This window comes from Eleutherodactylus coqui, chromosome 6, assembly GCF_035609145.1.
Source record: "Eleutherodactylus coqui strain aEleCoq1 chromosome 6, aEleCoq1.hap1, whole genome shotgun sequence".
NCBI lineage: Eukaryota > Metazoa > Chordata > Amphibia > Anura > Eleutherodactylidae > Eleutherodactylus > Eleutherodactylus coqui.
In genome coordinates this window covers 130,805,637-130,828,107 of record NC_089842.1, presented here as the reverse complement: position 1 = coordinate 130,828,107, position 22,471 = coordinate 130,805,637, and the positions used below count along the sequence as shown (strand labels likewise).

The following is a 22,471-nucleotide window of genomic DNA, read 5'->3' as shown; positions in this document are numbered from 1 at the left end:
CAGATCTTAACACCAGTACTGGTGCATTATGTCTCCACCGAAAGTATGGGTGGAGAGATGGGTGTTGCCAGGTTGAGATACAAGGGGCGGGCAGGTGACACATACAGGTGCTGATTGGCTGATGCACGCTGTTACTTTCCCTGCTGGGCTCCCACCTCCGCTCCCGACCCCGCTGTCAGTGTCCCTGCTAGCTAGCACTGTCATCTGTGGCGGTGCTCGAGGCCCCACTGTGGCTCTGTCTGCTAGTGGCGGTCTCCCAGCTCCGCTGTTACTCTCGTCCCCGCCAGGTTCCCATCTCCGCTCCTGGCCCCGCTGTCACAGTCTACGTCTCCCCGCCGGCCTCCGATGTATGGCCGGTTCACACCTCCATCTCCCGCCGGGTCTCAGCTGCTGTGTTTAGCCGCGCTGGCAAGGTGGAGTCAGCCGCTGTCTTCTGCTGCTGGATGCATCATGCCACCTCTGTCGCCATTCCGGGTGTCAGCCGCCGCTGTCTTATAGATGGATCCATGGGGAAGTCAGCCGGTCTTCAGCCGTGCCGGGCTGGTGGCAAGTAACAGTGGGGACAGGATAGTAGAGACTAGCAGCCAATCCGCAGCTAGGGGTGTGATCATGGCGTTATCTCCAGCTAAGGCCGGTCAACCCCTAGCTTCGGGTGTCGACATATTGCATCAGTACCCTTGGCACAGAGCCGCACCAATATCTACAACAGATTTTCTGATGTGAAAATTACGCTGCATGTGAATTTAGTCTTAAAAGGCACAAAATAACATTTTCAAATCTAATATACATCATCACCATAAGTCATATTGTAATAGGATCACTGCACCTTTCTTTTCTATCTGTCACTTCCTCCCCTGTCCATAGCCTCCAACCTCCTGTGAGCAGTGCATGATGGGAGTATAGGAACCCCTGCGCTGTATTGCTCATGTGCTGTTCAGAGTGCTGGAAAGTGCGGTCTGTCTGGCTGCAGGCCTTCTCTGTGAGAGGGAGGTTGGTGCTGGTAAGTTGTAGGACCGGTGAGCTAGGGGCGGAGCTACAGCGCTGGCCAGTAAACAAGCTCTGTGCGTCCTGGAAGTTGTAGGGAGCAGTCTGTTACTGTGTTTACTGTGGAAGTGATGCATGTAAACACAGCAGCAGATCGGCGGCTGAACGGGGATGACAAAGAGGGCCCAGAGCAGCAGATATAAGGTACAGGTTGCCATTACTTAGCTGTACCTCCTAGATTTCACCATATTCATTTTGTGTCTGGAAAACCTCTTTGAAAGGACATTTCAGTCTTGTTTTTTGTTGTACGGTTGTGTTTGGGTATACGGAGCACTGCTGAGCCAATGCTGTAAAGCGAGTTGATGTTCCCCCTACATTATTCGATGGTAGCCAGATGTGCTTATATAAAGCTACACAAAGATTTCATCTGTGCAGAGGAGACACAGAGTGCATGGAATCAGGGATTGGGAATCGGCTAATTAGGCTCTGCTGAGCCAATAGACATTATGCAATACAAAGCTGGGGCCAGGTTATTGGATCTTTACAATCCTGCCCTCTTGTCAACTCAGAATATATGGCTTTGTAGCTATTCAGCATGTAAATAGTATATTTGGACCATAGTGGAGGGTTACTTCGGGATGTGCATGTTAATAAAAGGTAATTCAAGTTACTAATCAAATAATTTTGTTTTACAAAAGTTTAATTGGTTGGCGATTAGAAGCACTGACTGTCCCACCCCACCCCCCACCCGTGGAGGTGTGGGAGAGAGGCAGGATCCACGTTATTCCCGTAGCATGTGGCAGAATAAGTTTAAGGTCTAAAATGGGCAAGGATACCATTTCACAGCACCAGTTGTTTTGTTTGTCGTGATCAGCCAGGCGATAAAATCTAACAGATTATGGAAAATTGAATCTGGTCATCCCGGCTCGATTTGTATCAAAAATTGACTGAAAATAGTTTTACAAATGAAGGTTAAAAAAAAATTGTGTCTCCCCATAGGTTGAAATCTCATCAAGGATAGCGTCTGCAAAGACTTCAAAAAACTCATGCAGATGTTGCCTGGAGTAAGAGTTAAACCTAAAATTGCAGCACAAACTGAGCCACCACACTAGTCAATTCCACTATGGAGGAGAAAGGCAACAAGAACAAACCCAAAGAGAAGATAAAAAAGACTCATCCAGCTGTTGCCTATGGTCAGAGTTGATTCTAGAACTCCAGCTCTGTAAGGCTAATTTCACATGGGTGAGTGTTTCCCATTGTTTTCAATGGATGAACCTCACATCGTCATGCAATGTTGTTCCGGTCCCTTGAAAACAATGGGCAATGCGAGGGCATGCCCAAAGATAGGACATGCCAACATTTTTCCCTGCACTGAATCGCTTACGAGTATGACAGAATTTAAAAAAAAAAAAAAAGTGTTTTGTATTCATATTGCACAATTTTCTCGGCTATGTGAAAACTGCCTAAGGAAGAAATGCAAAACACTGAGTCACCACACCTGTGCTTTTTGATCCAGAGAACAGGAAGAATAAACACAGAGATGTATTTTTTATCTTCTAAGTGTTGGCATTGGACAGATTTGAACCTGGATCTCCAGCAAGGCAACAGTGCAAATGACTGGGCCACCATGCTTGTTCTTCCTCTTTGTTCACTTCCTTTGGTGAAGGTGAAAAAGAAGAAAGTGAAGGAGTATTAGGAAAAAACTTTTCCCTTTTTATTTTTCTCCTCCGCTGGAGAAGCAGCAGAAGGAAGAAGCTTGGTGGCTCAGTGGCTAGCACCATCACCTTGTAGTACTAGTTCTCATCCATCATGATAAGTGTGGTGGCTCGGTTGTTAGCAGTGCTGGAGTCGGTAGGTTCAAATCTGACCAAGGGCAACATTGCAATGAATTTGTTTATTCTTGTTGTTGCTTTTCTCGTCCAGAGCACAACAGGCAAAGGTATGGCTCAGTTCTTACCGTAGCACTGCTGCTTTGAAGTGCTGGAGTTGTAGGTTCAAATTAAAAAACTTATCCAGATGGTGATGTTGGTCAAAGTCCTGCAGATATTATCCTTGAAAGGATTTGAACTCTGGACCCTAGCAGTGAAAGGCAACACTCATAGAATGAGCCACATTCATAGAAGAGGAAGGGAAAGGCGGGGGAAAGGGGACCTGAAAGGAGGAAGGAGATGTATATGTTTTTGAAGTAGATTTTTACTTCCATTAATATCAATGTGAGTCAGAATCAGCCATACCGATTCACGGTCATTAATCGCTCAACACTAATCACCACCTCTGAATTAATGTACGAGTTTGCTCTGATGGTCAGCAGCAGCATCTTGCCTGAAGAGTGTGAGGGCTTACATTTGTAAATTTATGGAATATCGCAATGATATATTGGAGCATATTTACTATTCAAAATGCACCAGCGTTCAGATCGCTCTTGCATACATTTATAATGTGTTTTAGACCCTTTTTTTTTTTCAGCGTAGCTGCATGGGAACAGGGGCGGTGGCCTGAAAGTGAAACTGAGAACCCAGCTTGGTGGGGTGGGGGGGTGGGGGTAATAAATAATAATTACCTGAAAGCCCTGCGGAATAAGTTGGCGCTATACAAATAAGATTTATTTTATTTACAAACTGATGTAAAGCTAAGCCAACTAAGAGGTAGTATAAACTTAGACTAGACCAGAAGTTCCTGACCTTATGGATCTGGTGAGCCACATTTAACTTTCAGTCGCAATCAGCAGAAAAAAAACAAAACATGAGATAAATTTTTAGGCTAGTGCTACATGGTGACTTTAGCTGCACAATGTGTGGCCAAAGATCACAATCTAGATCTACTATGTGGCACCCTAATGTAAGTGAGTACGGCTGCATTATGACGCACAAGTTGGCATAACCCAACAAGAGCGAGGAATCCACAGTTGATGAATTTCTGGCTATTCTAAAGTCTCAGTAAATTGCAAGACGAACTCCAACTGCATCCATTTACACTAGGATATAACATCGCGGGACCACAGGTCCATCTAGAGCTTCATGACGTGTTCCATGAAAAGTTGTGTAGCTTTAGCCTAAAGAAACTGAAATTACAAACATTTGCTGATTAAAGTATTTCAGTGTGAAATTTGACACGTTTATAAATGATTTTATTGATGCAAATACATAATTTAAAGCAATCCCAATGAATTTAATAAACTGTATTTATATTTAATATTAGCAGCATTTCACATCAAGTCGATAAGTAGAAAAACGCGTGATAAAGTGGCCATAGGTGAATGTCCTGGGGTGAGGCGCTAAAGCTGCACCCCTTGCCCGATGTGGGCAGTTCAGGGCCTCTGCAGAAACGGACACAGTGGTGCAATAAAAAAATATATTAGGGAAGATGCAGAATATCCAGTTGGCTGAGCCCTGCTCCAAGCCTTCCCTAGATGGTTGTACTACAGGTAGAAGATGGACCAGCGGCTGTAAGGAAGGAGGTACAGATTCTATATTAAAACATTTATAATAAAAGCTCAGTGACCCCAAGAATGACACAGCAACCAGACTGGAGCCAGCAGTCAGTGATCAGGGGAGGAATTGTTGGTTTCAATCATCTGGCTTTCAGGAGGCAGCTTCGCTTCGTGCGATGCCCAATGTGTGATCCTTCATAATCTCAAAAGTTGGAGATTGCCCTCTTTTTACAGGCGCTGAAACAAGAAATGGCAATAATGATAAATTTAAAGGAATAGTAGAAAGATGCAGAACTTCTCACTAAGGCCGGCTGCACATTATCGGGTTGGATTCTGCATGCCGGAGCCTGTAGCTGAATTCAACCGTGCCCAGCCGGAACCCATGTGTACATGATTTTCTTCTTCTTTTCTGTACTGCGGATGATCCGCACAGCGAGCCGTCGGACGTGCGCCGTACACATTTTTTGACTTTAATGGAAGCAGTCTGCGCGGAATCCACTGAAAAATAGAAAATGCTGCGATTTTCCTCTTAAAATTGATTTCCGCTCGTGTGCAGGAGAAAGCAATTTTCAGTAAATTTATTTACATTTGCTAAAATATATATATGTGTATGTAAAAAAAAATTATAAACTAAGTGTCGGGAGGCAAAGCTAGACAAAATCTCCACAATGACCATGTGTCGTATCTTATATTTATTGCGGTTCACTAACCAAAGAATGAAAGGAAAGAAGGTAGTGGACCTTGGACACATGGCAGGTGGTCATCTGAAGTGACAAGTCCCGCTTCCAGCTGAACCATATCGATGGCTGGGTCTGTATCTGACAAACATGAAGGAGCCATATCCCATGAAGTTCAATAGGCCAATAGTGACAATCTCATGGTCTGGGGAGTGTTTTTTCCTTGCATGGCCTAGGACTTTTGGCCATCATACCACAATCCTTTAATGGTGAACACTACAGGGACCTGTTGGCTGACCATCTGCATCCATATCTTTATGGGCTGTAACCTCATTGACCATGTTTGGGATATGCTGGAAAGGGCTGTAAGATGTGCCAACTGCCAGAACTGTTGCAGCGGGCTTGGGTTGAGTTGGGTATGGAGGATGTTCCCCACTTTATGGAATCTCTTCTACGACATCTGAAAGCCGTGATTACCCATAAAGATGGACCAACCTATTAGAGAGTAAGTGTTCTTATTGCAATGATCGTTTAGTGTTTTATGTAAGACCGATGAGAGATATCTCTACTTGCCTCTACGACGCATGGTTGTTTCTCCAATGATGTTTTTTTCAAGCAACATTCAGTTCTTACAGCTCCATCTTTGATGATGGATAATGGGTAGTGTTTATTCTATCAATATACACAGTCATGTAAAACTAGAATCCACACCACATGGTTCATCTAACATAGTAACGATGTAGAACACTGAAAAAAAGCCTATTACCCTCTAATCTTGATCCAAAATAAATTTGTAAAAAACCTCATGCGATAGAAACAATTTTCCTCCTCATTTTAGAGTAAAAAGAAAAAATTCCTTCCCATCTCCAATCTGGTCATCAGAATAACTCCCTAGATGCTGAAGTAATCAGTGTATAGAACATGTAATAATGCTACACTCAAGAAAGGTATCCCAGGCCCCTTTTGAACTCTTTTAGCGAGTCCACCATTACCATGTCCTCAGGCAGAGTGTTTCATAGTCTCACTGCTCTTGCAGTAAAGAACCCTGTTCTATGTTGATGTAGAAACCTTCTTCCCTCTAGACATAGAGGACGTCCCCTTGTTACAGTCACAGTCCTGGGTATAGATTGATCCTGGACAAAATCTCTGTATTGGCTGCTGATTTATTTATACATAGTTATTAGGTCCCCCTCAGCCGTCTTTTTTCTAAAGTGAATAACCCCAACTTTGATAACCTCTCTGGGTATTGTAGTCTGTACATTCAATTTATTACTTTAGTTGCCCGCCTTTGTACCCACTCAAACTCTGGTATGTCCTCCTTGAATACCGATGCACAAAACTGTCCACAATATTCCATGTGTGGTATGACCAGTGACTTGTAAAGAGGAAAAACCATGCTCTGGGACCACCATTCTCAGGATTGTGGGGAGTCCCAGTGGTCAAAACCTCACCGATCTATGACCTACAATCGAAATACCCCTTTAATTAATATCCTCAAGTCCTTTATTTTCCCATTTAGTGTGTAATGGTGACATGTATTTCCCCAGGCCATGTGCATAACCTTACATTTATCAGTGTTAAACCTTATTTGCCACTTTTCTACCCAAGCCTCCAACTTCTCTAGATCCATTTGCAACTGTATACTGTCATCTTTGTTAATTACATTACATAGTTTTGCACAATCTGTAAATAATGATATTTTACTATACAATCCCTTCACAATGCCGTTTATTTATTAAGAAGAATAGGACCCAGTACTGCCCCCTATGGTACCCAACTAGTAAAAGTGACCCATCAGAGTTTGTACCATTCATAACCACCCTCTGCTTTCTATCACTGACCAGTTAATTACCCACTTACACATTCTCGCCCGCACCAAGCATTCTCCTTTTATATACCAACCTTTTATGCGGCACAGTATCAAACGCTTTGGAAAAAAGATACATACAAGATACAAGGACTCTCCCTGGTCCAGCCTAGAACTTAACTCCTCGTAGCCTATCGGATTGGTTTGCCCAAAGTGACCCCTCATAAACTCAAGCAGATATGGAATATAAAAGTGCCCTTAGACTGAACGATTATCATTCAAAAAATTGTTCAAATGAGCGAAACTGAATAGTAATCATTCAGTTTAAACACTGCCAACGCCGAATCAGGAGATTTTCGCTTGTCGTTCCGTTTCACCCAGCACTGGCTCGTTCACTTGTCGGGCAGTTTAAACACTGCTTGTTCAGTGGTTCATATCAGAATGAGAATTGTGCAGTCTAAACACACTGCCAGAGTGTGGACGAGCTATTGATGAAATCACCAGCTTACGCAAATGAGAATCATAATGTGTTAAAGAGGCATTAAACAGCTATTTTCCTTGAGGTACTCCAAGATGGCATCTTCTGGAAACCCTTCAAACATTTCCTCACAATAGCAGTAAGACTTATCTGCCTATGATTTCTGGATTCACTTTTCAACCCTTTTTTGAATACTGGCACCACATTTGCTATGCACCAATCCAGTGGAATTCATCACTATAGAGTGCTTAAGTATAATAGACAATGGTCTGTCTGTCATATTACGTAATTCCCTTAGAACCAGGGGGTATATGCCATTGTGACCCGACTGATTTGTCTATTTTAATCTATTTAAGGCGGCTCTGCACTTCTTCCCTGGTTTGACTAGTGACATTTTAATGGAGAGTTTACTTTATCACTCTGCATTTCACCTGTCATTTCATTTTCCTGAGTGAATATACTGCCCCAAAAAATATTTAACAGATTCGCTTTCTTCTCATCACCCGCTACTTTTTCCCCCTAATTATTTGTAGTTTTAATCTTTTTGCTATTTATATAGTTGAAGAACAGTTTAAATGTTAGCTTTGCTCTCTTTGGCAAATTTTTGGCTATTTCTTTTTGCAGGTATCAGAATGCCCGTTTAGCACCCTCTGCAGGCCCTTCTGAATACTGCACAACGACACCATATTTTTCCCTAGCACATGGAGCCTATTCCTATAGTAGAACCAAGTAGCTAACAGAAAAGTCATCCCAATTTTCCAGGAACCTCCCTCCTACACCCGCTGCCTTTGTGGTGTGGCACATGGTACAGGTAGTATTTCAGAAAATACTACTTTTAGAAGTTCTTGCCCTAAGCTTGCATCCTAGTTCCCCAAAATTGTTTTTAAGGAACTTCTACCTATCTCTAGCTTTGTCATTGGTGCCAGTGTGTGCCATGACCATTGGATTCTCACTAGCCCCTCCCAGTAATTTGACAACCTTATCTGCATTGTTTTGAACTCTAGTACCAGGAAGACAACACACTGGGATGTTTGACTATTCCGGTCTTTGTGGCAGATTGCCCTATCTGTTCCACTAATAACGGAGCCTCCCACTACCAGGACCTGTCTAGCCTGCTCTGCACTCCTTTTTCCTTTCTTTCTGGAGCAGACATCCCCATAGGCATATTATCAATTTTTGCAACACTTCTGCCCTAACAACCAATCAGGTTGAATCAGCCAACCCAAACAACCAATCAGGTTGCTGGAATTGTGAATGAGAACCAATCTGGTTGCTGGAATTGCTGAATACGGCAAATGTGTTGTAGAAATTGATAATATGCTCCCCGAAGCAGTCAGAGGCCATGTTGTGCTGCAGCAGAGCTAATCCTGTAATGGCACCCCCCACATCTGCCACCTTTGCAAACTTGTTGGGGTGTGTCAATTGAGGACTAGCCTCCCTGGCACGCTAGTTGCCTGATCATCCTGCACTCTCATGCTACCATCCACATCTGCCTCAGTGAATGACTATTCAATGAGCAGCAAATTCCTTCCCATGTTGTCAATGGATCTCAGTCTTGGAAGCTCATTTAGAGCCAAGATCTGGACTTTCAGTCGCACAACATGCTCACATCTTGAACGGCAGTATACATCCTCTAACGCCTACTCCAGGACTGCATAAATGGAACAAGATGTACATTACTAAACAGAATTGTGAATCATGGAGCATATTCTAAAAGGTGAAGGTACAGAATGAAATCAAGTAATTTGTACAAGAAAAAAAAAAAAAAAAATCACAGTAAATTGATAGGTGACTCTTCTAAAGTTTTCCCGATGTTAAAGTCAACAGGTTTTAAGTCACACACCTAAAATAACCACACTTGCAATCAAGCGCACGTCGCTGCGCTCCCACAGTCGCTCTGTTTGCATTAAGTAGCCATTAGCAGCAGCAAATCCTGCAATGAATAGCCTGATTGCCTTTATAATATTTTCCTTTTATCAACATGTATGCATTGGCAAAAAACAAACTTAGGCCGAATGCACACGGACGGAAATTCCTTGGTAAGATTTTGCGTGGAATTTACGTCATTGCACGCTGCCATAGGATTGCATTGTTTTGTGCAATCCTATGCAGACAGCCGCGATTTTGATTGCAGAAAACTCGCTCGGCATGTCCTATTTCAGTGCGAGCCTTGCGCTGACGTGCCGGTCCGGCATTGCCAGTCGGCACATCTGCAAAGCGAAGCCGCGGGTCACGGGTCGCATCCCGCTGTGAGAATCTCGCAGTTGGAATCTGACCCGGCCGTCTGCATTCGGCCTAATGCACCGAGACAGAGTTGTTGGAATCAAAGTAAACTTTGTATGTAAACATCTGCTGTGATATATGTGAGAGGTTATAATGTTACAACAGAAGGATAAGTTTATTGTGGAGAACTGTATAATTGAAAAGGAAGCTCTGGTGCAGCGGCCCTTAACCTTGGTGGAGGAACTGACCCCCGCAAGTTTCATGCGTGCATTCACCAAATCCTTCGTAATTGGAGAAATAAAATAGGATTTTTTTTCAAATTCAAAACGTAGGTATATGTTTTATTAGTGCACATCATGAACCGCGCATCAGCTGTACACAACAAACTCAATGAATATTTACTGCAAATCAATGTGACTTGCTGTTGCCTTTCAGAACCAGTTCAGAAATGCACGGCTTCACCGTGGCAAGTGCCACTCTCCTATCATTTTTGCAACAAAGTCTGTTCATTTTCTTCATTTTTATGTCTACCATTCTCAAAAAGGATTGCTCACAAAGAGACGTTGTCGCAAACGGCATAAGTATTGACTTCTGCCAAACCTAGGTTAAGAATCAGTGCTCTATTGCCATGTTGGGCTGACTCTAGCATGATACATGATGAGATATGGCCAGGCATGGGGACATAAGGGCTTTGTATGTTATCCTGTGGCAGACTTGCCCACAGATGTTGCAACTGGGCCTTTAGTTCTTGCACGCTTGTATGCTGCTGAAGTTGGTGTCCGAGCGGGTCCCATAAATGCTCAATCAGTAGTAAATGTGCTGACCAAGCAATCCAAGGAAGTGTGGCAACCTGGCGAAGGCATTTCTGGATAACGCTTGCTGTGTGTGGGCGAGCATTATTCTGTTGAAAAGGTCTGCTGGAAGCCCTGCCATGAGAGGCAACACTCCGCTGGTAGTGTCCCTCGATAACTACAAGGTGTCGTATGAGATAGCCACCTTGACCATCACACCAGCAGTTGGGGCAGCGGATGACTCCACAGCAAAGGCAGGATTGAAGCGCTCACCATACTCAAACCATATCGTCTTTAACAATGATTCCAGGTTCTGTGTAGGAGCCGATGACATGTTAGAGTCCACGACAGTCCAGGTTTCTCATTCATGACACCACTGCAAACGAAGGTGACGGTGTTCGGGTGTTCATGGAAGGACACGTAAAGGGTGCTGAGACACTAAATGCCCTTCTGCCAAATGCTTGTAAATTGGGGTTCTGTAATGAAGATGCCACCCCTGTCTGGATGGTGGACAACAAAACTGTTGGATCTGCTCGTACTTGTCGGTCCTCTCTACTGGTGGTCTGTTAGGGGCAGCCAGAGCCTGTTCGCTTTGTGTGAATGCCCTCACGTAACCTGCGCTCCCAACACAGTCTGCCATTGAGGCTGTTCTGATCAAGCTGTTACACAATTCATCGAAACAACCATCCTGCTCCCCTCATTCCAATGATACGCCCAACTCAAAGCCTTTCACCGGGCAAAATGTCTTTGAATGCGCCATAGAGGCATGTCTAGCAGTCAGTCTCTCAAGAGGTACACTACACATCCTCTGAGAGCCTTGTTATAGTGCAGTTGGGATGGGTGGGGTGGGGGTGGAGAGTACTTTTCAGGCCTCCGGTGTTAAATCATCTACATATCTGCCTGAAACATAAGTGCATGCCGAGTTTTGCAGCAATCTCACATTTCTTTATGGGTGCATTGTTTTTTGTCAATGTGGCCACTCTCGCACAGGTGTATGTAAAAATGCTGTGTTTTTACGTAGCAATGTTCTGTATACAGACCTGCATTCTTGTGTGCATTTATTTTTACTGCTTATTTTTGCACAGTAACAATGCAGGCCAGCAAGCTTATAATTCACAAATTTATCCCCTCCCGGTGGGGTAGAAACTGCATAAAAACACAGTACTACTCATGCATTTGCGCATTTACTGCGTTTTTTTTGTACACACCCCATTCCTTTACATGGATGATTTAGTGCATGAAATCCACACGAAAACACCAAAAATAGGACATGCCGTGTGCGATTTTGCAAAAACGCTAGTGTGAGAAGCCCCATTGAAATAAATGGAGGTTTAGTGTTGCGTATTGTTCACACACGTAATATGTAGGCCTTATTGTATAGGAATATTAGCAGGTTCAACTTCACAGTTGATTTTCCAACCACATCTGCTCGTTCCAAGCATCTACTACTTTTTCAATGAATTAATCTTTTCTGACATTGCTTCTAATCTTTCCCTCCAAATAACTTCAGATTGCGCCCCTTTTTTTGGCGTTTCCCGCTCTTCCCTCCTAAATCTTGTTGAACAAAACCTTTACATATGTTAAAAAGTTAATTTCCCCCAGATTTCTCTTCGTTCCTCAAGGCTATGCGGAGTTATTTAAGACCTTCAACCATTCTTCTAGACCATCTTTTAACTGATTCTATGTTATAGGCGAGGCATATTCCAGATGTGCTCTTGCTGGAGCTCCATACAACAGGGTCATAATCTCACTGTCTCCTGGTTATACCTCTAGAAGTCAACTTGCTTTCCCGGTTGTCAAACCTAAAATCAGAGGTGGAACTACCGGTATAAGTACTGAATATCATCAAGTACGATAAATGTTGCTCATTAAAGATGCAGTATAAGGGCCATACTAATATTTTGTCTCTGCCATGATAACTCTCAATTTTGCATTACTATAAATACACATCCATCTTATATGATATTTAATATATATCTCTAAGCCTGATGTGCTGCAGTTTATCAAAACAACTCTGCACTCATGTCTATGCATTATATACTACACCCTTTGCCTCACACTCACTCATGATCACCATAGCATCTACAAGGTGGGCCACAGAAAAGCACCCCGACACTGCACTCTTCTGAAAGATGACTAAGTCTGTCTTAGCCTATGGCAACCAATCACAGTGCAGCTTTCACTTCATATACTGCTGAGAAAACATGGAAGCGGTGCTGTGATTGGTTGTTTTGGGCAACACTCACAGATTTTCTTTTACACAGCTTTCATGGGAGTGTGGTGCCCGACCAATTTTCCGTGGTCACCCTGTACAACAAACTTCATTGCAATGTTATTTACTGAGATTTTTTTTTTAATTAGATGCACTAAGGATAAAATAAATGATCTTATTAAGCATGCATATATATTTTAGATTACAGCCACCATCTTGGGATGGCCTTTCTTCTAGCTCTACAGAATTATGCAAAGTTTTTTGGCAGGTGTGCAAAAAATGTGACAAAATCTGAATGCTTTCAAAAAATAGAATAGTTGATGGTTTATCCTTGTCAATTAGTGAATGAGAAGAAGAGAAATCTAAAAAAATCAATATTTGGTGTGACTAGCCTTTGCCTTGAAAACAGCATCTAATTATCTAGGTACACTTGCACACAATCAGGGATTTTGTAGGATTACTGTCAGGTGTATGATTAACCAGTTATACCAAACGGGTGATAATGATCATCATTTTCATGTAGGTTGAAATAGTCATTAACAGAAATAGATAAAGCTGTGTAGGAGGCTTAAAATTAGGTGAGGAGCAGCCAAACTCTGCTACAAAGGTGAGGTTGTGGAAGACAGTTTCATGTCACAGGTCATAACGCCAAGACTGAGAACAGCAACAAGACACACAGGAACTGGTATGCAGAAAAATAGCAGCAGGTGTTCTGGATTGAGGAATCAAATGGAGAATTTGAAATATTTGGCTGTAACAGAAAACAGTTTGTTCCCCAAAGGGCTGGAGAGCCGTGCGATGAGTGTCTGCAGGCATTTTGGCAAATGGAGTTGGGGATTCGGTCAGGATTAATGGTGTCCTCAATGCTGAGAAATACAGGCAGATACTTATCCATCAGGTAATATCATCAGAGAAGCATCCGGTTGGCTCCAAATGTATTCTGCAGCAGGACAATAACCCCAAACTTGCAGCCAATGTCACTAAGAAGTATACGAGCTCAACACAGGTTTTGTAACTGAGACATGATTAACTAATCTTATGTAATTTTCGGATGCTGAACACGAAAATGACATTGAAAATGTGAGATTAGTTCTTGTTTGGAAGTTGCAGAGGGAAACAGGAAAGAACGCCAAGTGTAATGATACACCAGGCCAGAAGAATGTAGTGTAAGTGATGATTGCCAAGACCAGTTCTTCTTGTAGTGATTTAATCTGTTACAACTATCCCATTCACACAGATAAGACAACATTTATGGAGCCCTGCTGCAGTCCCACTACTATAGTCATAGCTATATACATGCCACTCATGATGCTTAGGTCCGGAATGCTAGCTTTTCATAGCGTTCCTGATGATTCTTACATTGCATAAGTCTAAGAAGGTTTTCTATGACTGTTTCTTTAGTCGCATATACCAGTGGAACTGAAGGCAGCATGTTGCCGTTGTGCAAAATCACTGCCTTTAACCTGAGGTTTGAAGAATCTATAAACAAACGCCATTCACTGTGATTGTATGTGATGCCCAAAGCTGCCAGAACACCACTGATGTCATTACAGAAAGTGAGAGCACGCTATTAGAACGGCATGAAGAATTGGTGCTGGCAGCAAAAATAGGGAACTTCCACATTTTCTGCAAGGTGATTCCATTGTTTCAACTTGGAGGCCAATAGCTCTGCTTTATTCTTGGGCAATTGGTGACACCTGATAAGATCATTGAGTTCTGTGTTATCCTCTTGTTGTTCCTCAGAAACATTTCACACAAGTTCACAATAAATGGAGGATGGTCCGCCAATTCATTCATGTCTGGTTCATCTACATCAGTGTTCCCCAACTTCAGTCCTCATGACCCCAACAGGTCATGTTTTCAGGATCTCCTCAGTGTTGCACAGGTGATGTCATTATTGTCAGTGCCTCAGAGATTACATAGGTGTTCTTACCAAAGCATATACTGAAAACATGACCTGTTGGTGGTCCCTGAGGACTGGAGTTGGGGACCCCTGATCTACATCACTCTCCATTGTGCATTTAGGGGGATTCTGGACTGGGCCACTTCCTCGCTGTGCAGGACAGACCACATTGCAGGTGGGATATTAGGTTAGTTAATTGTTTTTTTCTTCTTACCTGCAATAATTATCATAAAAATTTGCTCAAACGACGGCATATGAACCATTATAGTTGCGTGTAAATGCTAACATTGTTTGCTTTTCGACCGAATGCTGGTTTTTTTGTTGAGTTTAAAATCCATTGGTTTGGCTGGAGAGCTGATAACAGGGACCGCACACTGCGATTCTCTACAGGAGCGCTGACAACATTGTATTCAGCTGCAGTGCCGCGACAGAACAAAGTGGCTGTATGCAGATAACAGACCATCTGCTGTTCTCTGCATACAGTTCAGGTAGGCTTATTTACATGCAAATGAAGGTAATACGCTGCTTATGGGCATTAATGCCCCATTAGCAGCTCATGCAAAATGATCACTCAAACTGTCAATCATCCTATCTTTTGAGCGATCATCTTTGTGTATAAATGGGGCTTTACTCATTTCTTCTTACTCATTCCTTTAAGTCGAGGTACCATGCAGAAGTAGCAATCGGTAACATGATTACTTGGTTCCCTCCATACCATTGGGACTGCAAATAGCATGGTACGTCCTTTCCCATGCAGCCATGACCAGAGATTTGTTGAACAGGTAGAGCAACTAAGTGTGGAGCCTATTGTTTGCCATGATATCCTACATTTAAACCAAAGTATAAGAAGTAGGCTTTTCATATGAATGCTGTAATAATATATAGTATCTATTAGTATATGCAGATGTGAAATAAAATATTGTAACAAATATGGAGAGAGAAATACTTTAACCCCTTAATGACATGGCCTATTTTGGCACTAATTATGCAATAATTATAATTATACAGAGGGGAAAGTGTGGAGAAAAAAAAACAAAAAAAACTTTTTTTAAGTGTCCCTGCGGGGAACTTTAACCGGAAAAGCTATGATCACTCTAATAATATCTTGCAGTACTTCTGTACTGTAATGCATTATCTCTTACAATAGCGATGACAGGCCATGGCAGGCGCTGATGCTATTGTCTGGTATCCAGTTGCCATGGCAAGCCATTGGTCCTTCGAGGTTACATAGCGGAGAATTAATGAGGTCACACAGGAACCATGTTCCCTCTTTGAACCTTTTACATACCACGATTCATATTGATTGCGGCATGTACGGGGTAATAGCGGGGATCTGTGTATTCACCAATCCCTGCTTTGCAGCCAAAGGTTGGCTGCTAGTTACAGCTGGCTCCCCCTGTGCGATAGCGCAGGCTCAGCTTTTGAGCCCGTGCCATCCACAGGACGTAAGTTTACGTCCTGTTGTATCAAGTACTACTCATTCAGGATGTAAAATTACGTCCTGTAGCATTAACCGGTTGATTCCCAAAGATATTGCAATTTAAAAAATTGGTAGAAATATGGGAAGAGAAGTTTTTTGGTTTTTTTTACCTTCTCCCTCTAACTTACAAAACAAGAACCAATCTCACATTTTCAATGACATTTTTGTGTTCAGCGCTACAAAATTAAGTAAAATTACTTAATCACGTCTCTGTAGAACAGTGTAATCCATGTAAAGAAGAGCAAGGAGTCCTGGAAGGGATGATATAGCCTCACAGAGCCCTGGTCTCACCATCATCCAGTCTGTCTGTCATTACATGAAGGGAAAGAAGGATTTGAGCAAGCCACATCCACAGGTTATCTGTGGTTAGTTCTCCAAGATGTTGGAACAACCTCTCTGCTGTGTTTCTTCAAAAACTGTGTGCATGTGACGGTCCCACCAAATATTGATTTGATTTAGATTTCTCCTTTTTTCGTTCACTTTTAGAGATGAGCGAACTTACTCGTTTCGAGTAATTACTCGATCGAGCACCGCGATTTTCGAGTACTTCCGTACTCGGGTGAAAAGATTCGGGGGGCGGGGGGAGGCGTGGCGGAGCAGGGGGTAGCAGCGGGGAACAGGGGGGAGCCCTCTCTCTCTCCCTCTCCCCCCCCCACTCCCCGCTGCAACCCCCCACTCACCCACGGCGGCCCCCGAATCTTTTCGCCCGAGTACGGAAGTACTCGAAAATCACGGCGCTCGGGCGAAAAAGGGGCGTGGCAAAGTACGCTCGCTCATCTCTATTCACTTTGCATTTTGTTAAAAAACATAACTTAACAATTGTGTTTTTGAAAGCCTTCTTACTTTGCAGCATTTTTTTCTACAGCTGCCTAAAACTTTTGCACAGTGCTGTATATACATATCTAATATTCATGTGTATATTTCTCCATCTAATAATAATCCATATTTATAGAGCGCCAACATATTCCACAGTGCTTTACAAATGGGAGGGTACATATAAAGATAAAGACATTGCATGTAGTGGAAAACGAATGAGAAAGAACAGTAGGTGTGAGAGCCCTGCCCACAAGAGCTTTCGATCTATGAGAATTCCTTTGCCAGTAAGGTTCTGTACAAATTTCCATCAGCTCGTCTGTCCAAGGGTTCTGTCATAGATGCAAACAAAAAAATAAACAAAACTCTGCATGTTGTGTGGTTTTTTACGAGTATAATGACGGAACCTCTTGGACAGAACCAGATGCATCCCCATTATAGTCAATGGGTTCCATCAGGCTTTTGTCATTCTGACAGATCTGGCAGCCGTTCCAGAACGGAACAGGAGGATGGAAAAATGAAGAGAGTCTAACTAGGCTTCAGTACAGCAATACATTTAAGGCAGAAGGTTGCAGAACTCTTCATTATAATCACTATTTCCATAATCTGATCAGTTTGGCTCCTCCGATCCCCCCAGATTGGAGATCTGCAGCTTCACTCTGCAGTTCTTGCTAAAGGAAATTAAACCTGACATGGAATATTTAATCTGCCAAACAGAACCTTACAGGATGTAAAGTAAGGAATGTCTCCTCTCTATACAGTGTATTCTGGATCCGAGGCCTCGGCATCACGGACTGGAGAGAGCCAAGGAATACAGCCCACCTAGAGAGTAATCCCCCATCCCAACACACACAATACTACTACTGGGAAGAGATCCAGGAATGTGGCCTGATGTGATTATCTGTACTCTGCTGAATCTACTTCCCTGGCTAGAATGAGCACTTCACTAAGTAACCGGGGTCAGAAAGACCTTTTCACTCGGTCAGTGCACTGCTGGGAGTTAAAAGGAAGTGGTTGTCTGCATGGCGCTCACACCGAGTAGTGGAAACAATTACACGACAAGGGAAGGAGTTTACACACAAATCATTAACTCGTCACATCACAGTTCAAGCACCGAACAGCAAAGACCCCGCGATCTACCCCAACTAACACGATGATGCGCACATTAGGAACTCCTTATACTCAGATACAATATTACCGCTTTAGTGTACATAAAACCTAAATAGAAGAGTCGCTGTGTAAATACGTAACCTTACTTATACTGAGTTATAGGCCAGGCTCACGCAACCATGTGTGTCGGTGTGCAGCATGCGTACTTGCTGCGTGCCGCCAATCCCCATGCACCATCTTGGCGGGTACATGTGGCGTGTAATTTGAGCCAAGATACAACATGCTGTGATTTTTGCTTTGCGCCTGCTAAAAAAACATGCGTCAGTGGCCCAATACAAATCAATTGGCTATTGTAGTTACATATTGCGTACATGACGTGCAATGACAATACAACTGCGTGAGACTGGCTGTATTAAAGCCTTATGTCCACTTCTGAATCAGTGCGTGTCCGCGGCCATGGACATTGACATAAAAAAAACAGTTTCTTACCGCTCTGGATCCAGCGTGGGTCTCCTCCATGCTGGCCGGATCTTCTTTCTTCAGCACAGTTGATGTGTCCAGGGGCACCAGGCGGCCCGGACAACGCGCCCGGCGCATGCGCAGTGCTGCCTTTTTTGTTTTTGCATCTCCTGCTTTCCAGCGGATCCGTGGCACGTTCACAGTGTCAGCTGCGGGTGTGTGGCGGATCGGACGGCTTCCAATGACTTCAATGAAAGCCGTCCCTGCGGGATCCGCAGGAAAATGGAGCATGCTGCGATTTCTTCCCACGCCAGGAAAAAAAAAAAAAAAAAAAAAAAATCACATCTGCATGCTTTAAATTGCCTTGCTGATGCTAATGCATCCCTATGAGCGGCTAGAGGTGCAGGAGACTTACACGGATTTTATAATTAAAATCCGCCCATGGACATTGGGTCTTATACTCCAGAGCTGTTTTTACCTTTTTGCTGGTAGCGTCACCGTGTGTATGTATAATAGAATATACATATATGTATAATATATATATATAAAAAAAAACACACACACATACACAGTAGCTAACCTGTACTAATCCTGAGTTACAGCCTGCATTATATTTCAAAGCAGCATGCACTATTCTCCAGCTTCAGAGCTGAAATCATCTAGTATGCCCAAGCTTGTTCAAGGTCTTTCTGCAAATCACCAGAGCTACAACTGTGCATTGTAATTTTCACCCCAGGCATATACAGTTATCAGATTAGGAGAAACAAACCGCTGCTTCCCTACCCTCGCTGCTGGAGGCTTATCCGACTGCAAGCTTGATTTCTCTGATCACAACCAGCAGAATTATTAGTGCAACTCTGGAGGATAATATAAACCCTCCAATCCTCATCAGCTCCGACAACATGAGCAGACCATCTAATCTGGCTTCCTCAAACAGACGAGGAGAATTGTATCTCTGTGAATTATGATTTTCAGTGTGTGAGATCCTATGATAACCTGGGGGTGAACATTAAACAGTAATTCGGGTGCGGCCCTTAGTTGGAACTCATGATTGTTTAGACTGACAAGTGAAGAGATGCTTGACAAAGACCCATCTTGGGTTAAAATGTTGCAGTTTACTGTACTGGGAGAATAAAAATGTGATAATTGACACCCTATGTGGATGCTGTGGCATTTTTTAGATTGTGACAAATGGAGCTGAACTGCCCTCTGCCCCTGATGTCACCTTCAGTGAACACTTACAGTTGGTATCTGGATGCAGGGAGCTGGACAAGAAGTAGTTGTTCCCCCTTAAGGATGCAGATAGCGCTGACAGCCGGGCACTCTGGACGTCCGCCTTTAATTTTTCCTCCTTTAGAGCATAAGAAAAAGTAAACGTAGTCAGTATAGATGGGGGCCGCTGCAGGGTCTGCAGAACACACAACTCACAGCTCAGACGAGGTGCTTTGCTGCGCAGCGGTCTGGGAAAGTAGCATTTATTGCACCCAGCTTCACCAGAAATACCCAAGGAGTGGCACCATACACCCGATAATGGAAGTATTTACAAGGTGAGCATATTGCTTTTTAGACTAATGTGCCATTTACATGGAATGATTATCGCTCAAAATTCGTTCAAATGAACTCATTTTAGTGATAATGGTTCCGTGTAAATGCACAAGAATCGCTCACTTTTTGTTCACAAGTTGTTAAGCTGACTTTTCAGTCAGCTTAACAACCATCGCTGGATCGCGGGCTTGTCGTTCTGTGTAAGCGCTCAGCACTTCACATGGAAGGTGAAGCCCGCGATCCAGCAGTGAAGTCTTTCAGTGTAAACACTCCACACGAGCGCCAACGACCTTAACGATGACATCAGCGCTTGTGCAGTCGTTTACCTGACTGTCAGCCTGTGTAAAAGGCCCATGTGCATGGGCGGATTTGATTTGTGGAATCCACACAGAGGAGCAGCAAATCAAGCCACCCATAGGGATGCATGGGCCGTCCGCAAATTAATTAAAGCATGTGGATTTGATATGTGGACCTTCTTGTCTGGAAAACAAATTGCAGCATGCTCCATTTCTGTGCGTATCCCGCACGGATGGCTTCCATTGAAGTCAATGGAAGCAGTCAGATCCGCGGCACACCCGCAGCGGACACTGCAGACATGCCGCAGGAAAGCAGGAATAAAAAAAAGAGTGTACTGCGCATGCGCACTGGACGACACACCCGCATGCATCCACAGTGCATGTGGGAAATGAGGCCTACTGATTGAATTTAACTATCCAGTGACAGCTGCAGTGTAGAACGCTGCATACAACTCAATGTATTGCCCAGAACCACAGCTTGAGAGTTAAAAATCAATAATTCATGCTACCAGAAGTCTCAATGTAGGCCTGGCCCTTTACTGGAGGTATCAGATTGCACTTCTGTAACCACCTCTAGTTACTACTGACCCCATCACCTCTGTGCCCTGTGGACTGATCTTGCATGTCAAGATCTGAGCCACATCGGCTGCTCCTGTCAGTGCTGAACCTCGGGAACACTCTGGGTTAATTAGATCAAGGAGATTTGGTCCCAGGAGCTGCGGAGAATCTGTCAGACTGCTGAGATTTGCTTTTGTGCTGGAACATAATTCATGTCAATTATTTCACAGCAGCCGTGAGCAATACTGGAGCTTCATGTCTGCTGCTGTGCACACGCATGCAAGTACATCCCCACGCCGGCGCTGGTGATCCGTTCATGTGCTGCTCGGGCTCTGAACTCTACAGTATGCTGCAGGTTTAGGACTTCGCAACGGAAAAAAGCAGAGAGACTGAGATATTCTGTGTCAAGGGCGATCAATAAATGACAGTCAGCTGAGGACTCCGATCCTCAGAACTCCACATGGCCTGAACCACTTGGGCCATCAGTGGCTAGAGGATGGGGGGTGCAGGGCTAGCCTACAACTCATGAATATCCAGGACTACTTTAAGTAATCCTCTCTACATTTGCTGCTACTGATAAAAGGCACGTTTCTCCAAAACTACTGCACAGATCCACACAGCAGACATATCTTTGTAATCAGTGTGGCTGCTACTAACTTATGCTGTGCTCAGAGCAGTAAAAAAGGATCGTGCAGTCTCTTAAACCATTCAAAAGCTATTATTATCTTAACACAACAAAATACATTTAAAAGCAATTAAAAGTGTAACTAAACTGTGGCACAGAAAGTTATTGAGGCTGCCTGCACACAAACAGGTCAGATTCTGCATGTGGGAACCCGCAGCGGAATACGACCCTGACCGCTGCTGGCATCCGCGCATACCTGTCACTTTTCTTCAAAATTTGTACTGCGGGAGGACCTGGCAGATCGCCATTGGACATGCACAGTACAGATTTTTTTCCCCTAAAAGTGTTACTCTTTACCGTGCCGTCGCTAGGCGATTATACGGAATCCACAACCTGTCCGCAATGTCAACTACGAATGGGCCGCGGTTCAGACTGCTTCCACTGACTTCAATGGAAGTGGTCAATGCTGACACTGCACAAAAATAGAGCATGCTGCGATTTTTTTCCTCCGCTCACGAAAATCACAATTAGTTTTCGTGAGTGTGCAAGAAGTAGTGATTTTCCATAGTATGCTATGAACGGCATTTGCAGGGGAACCGCAGTGCGGAGGCACTCATTTCCACATTAGGGGCTCAGCAGCTGTATCCAGATATTGTTATAGTACTGTCTATACGTTTTAGGCAGGTGTGGAAAAATGCTGTAAAGTAAGAATAATTTCAAAAATAGAAGTATTTATTTTTGTTAATTGACAAAAGGCAAAGTTAATGAACAAGAGAGAAATCAAAACAATATTTGGTGTGATCGCCCCTTACCTTCAAAAACAGCCTCAGTTCTTCTAGGCACAATCACACATAGTTTTTGAAGGAACTCAGCAGGAAAGTTATTCCAAACATCTTGGAGGACTTACCACAGATCTACTGTGGATGTAGCTCGCTCAACTCCTTCTGTCTCTTCATATAATGCCGGACAGACTCGATAAATGCTGGAATCAGGGCTCTGTGGGGCCAGATCATCACTTCCAGGACTCCTTAACAACATTGCCTGTATGTTTGGGGTCGTTCTGCTGCAGAATCAGATACC

The 22,471-nt window shown here is 43.5% G+C and overlaps 1 protein-coding gene across 5 annotated transcripts in view; it reads right to left on the bottom strand.

The window, feature by feature from the left end:
* Window positions 1-4,100: 4,100 nt before the first annotated feature.
* The window catches only part of CEP128 (centrosomal protein 128), a 170,737-nt gene continuing 152,366 nt past the window's right edge, over window positions 4,101-22,471 (bottom strand). For all 5 annotated transcript variants that reach the window (XM_066607607.1, XM_066607612.1, XM_066607609.1 and 2 more), the window contains 2 exons: window positions 19,610-19,718; window positions 4,101-4,651 (listed from right to left, as the gene is read on the bottom strand). In XM_066607607.1, the coding sequence (XP_066463704.1) occupies window positions 4,566-4,651; window positions 19,610-19,718 (195 nt within the window). In that variant the 3' untranslated portion in view covers window positions 4,101-4,565. The remainder of the gene's footprint in view (window positions 4,652-19,609; window positions 19,719-22,471) is intronic.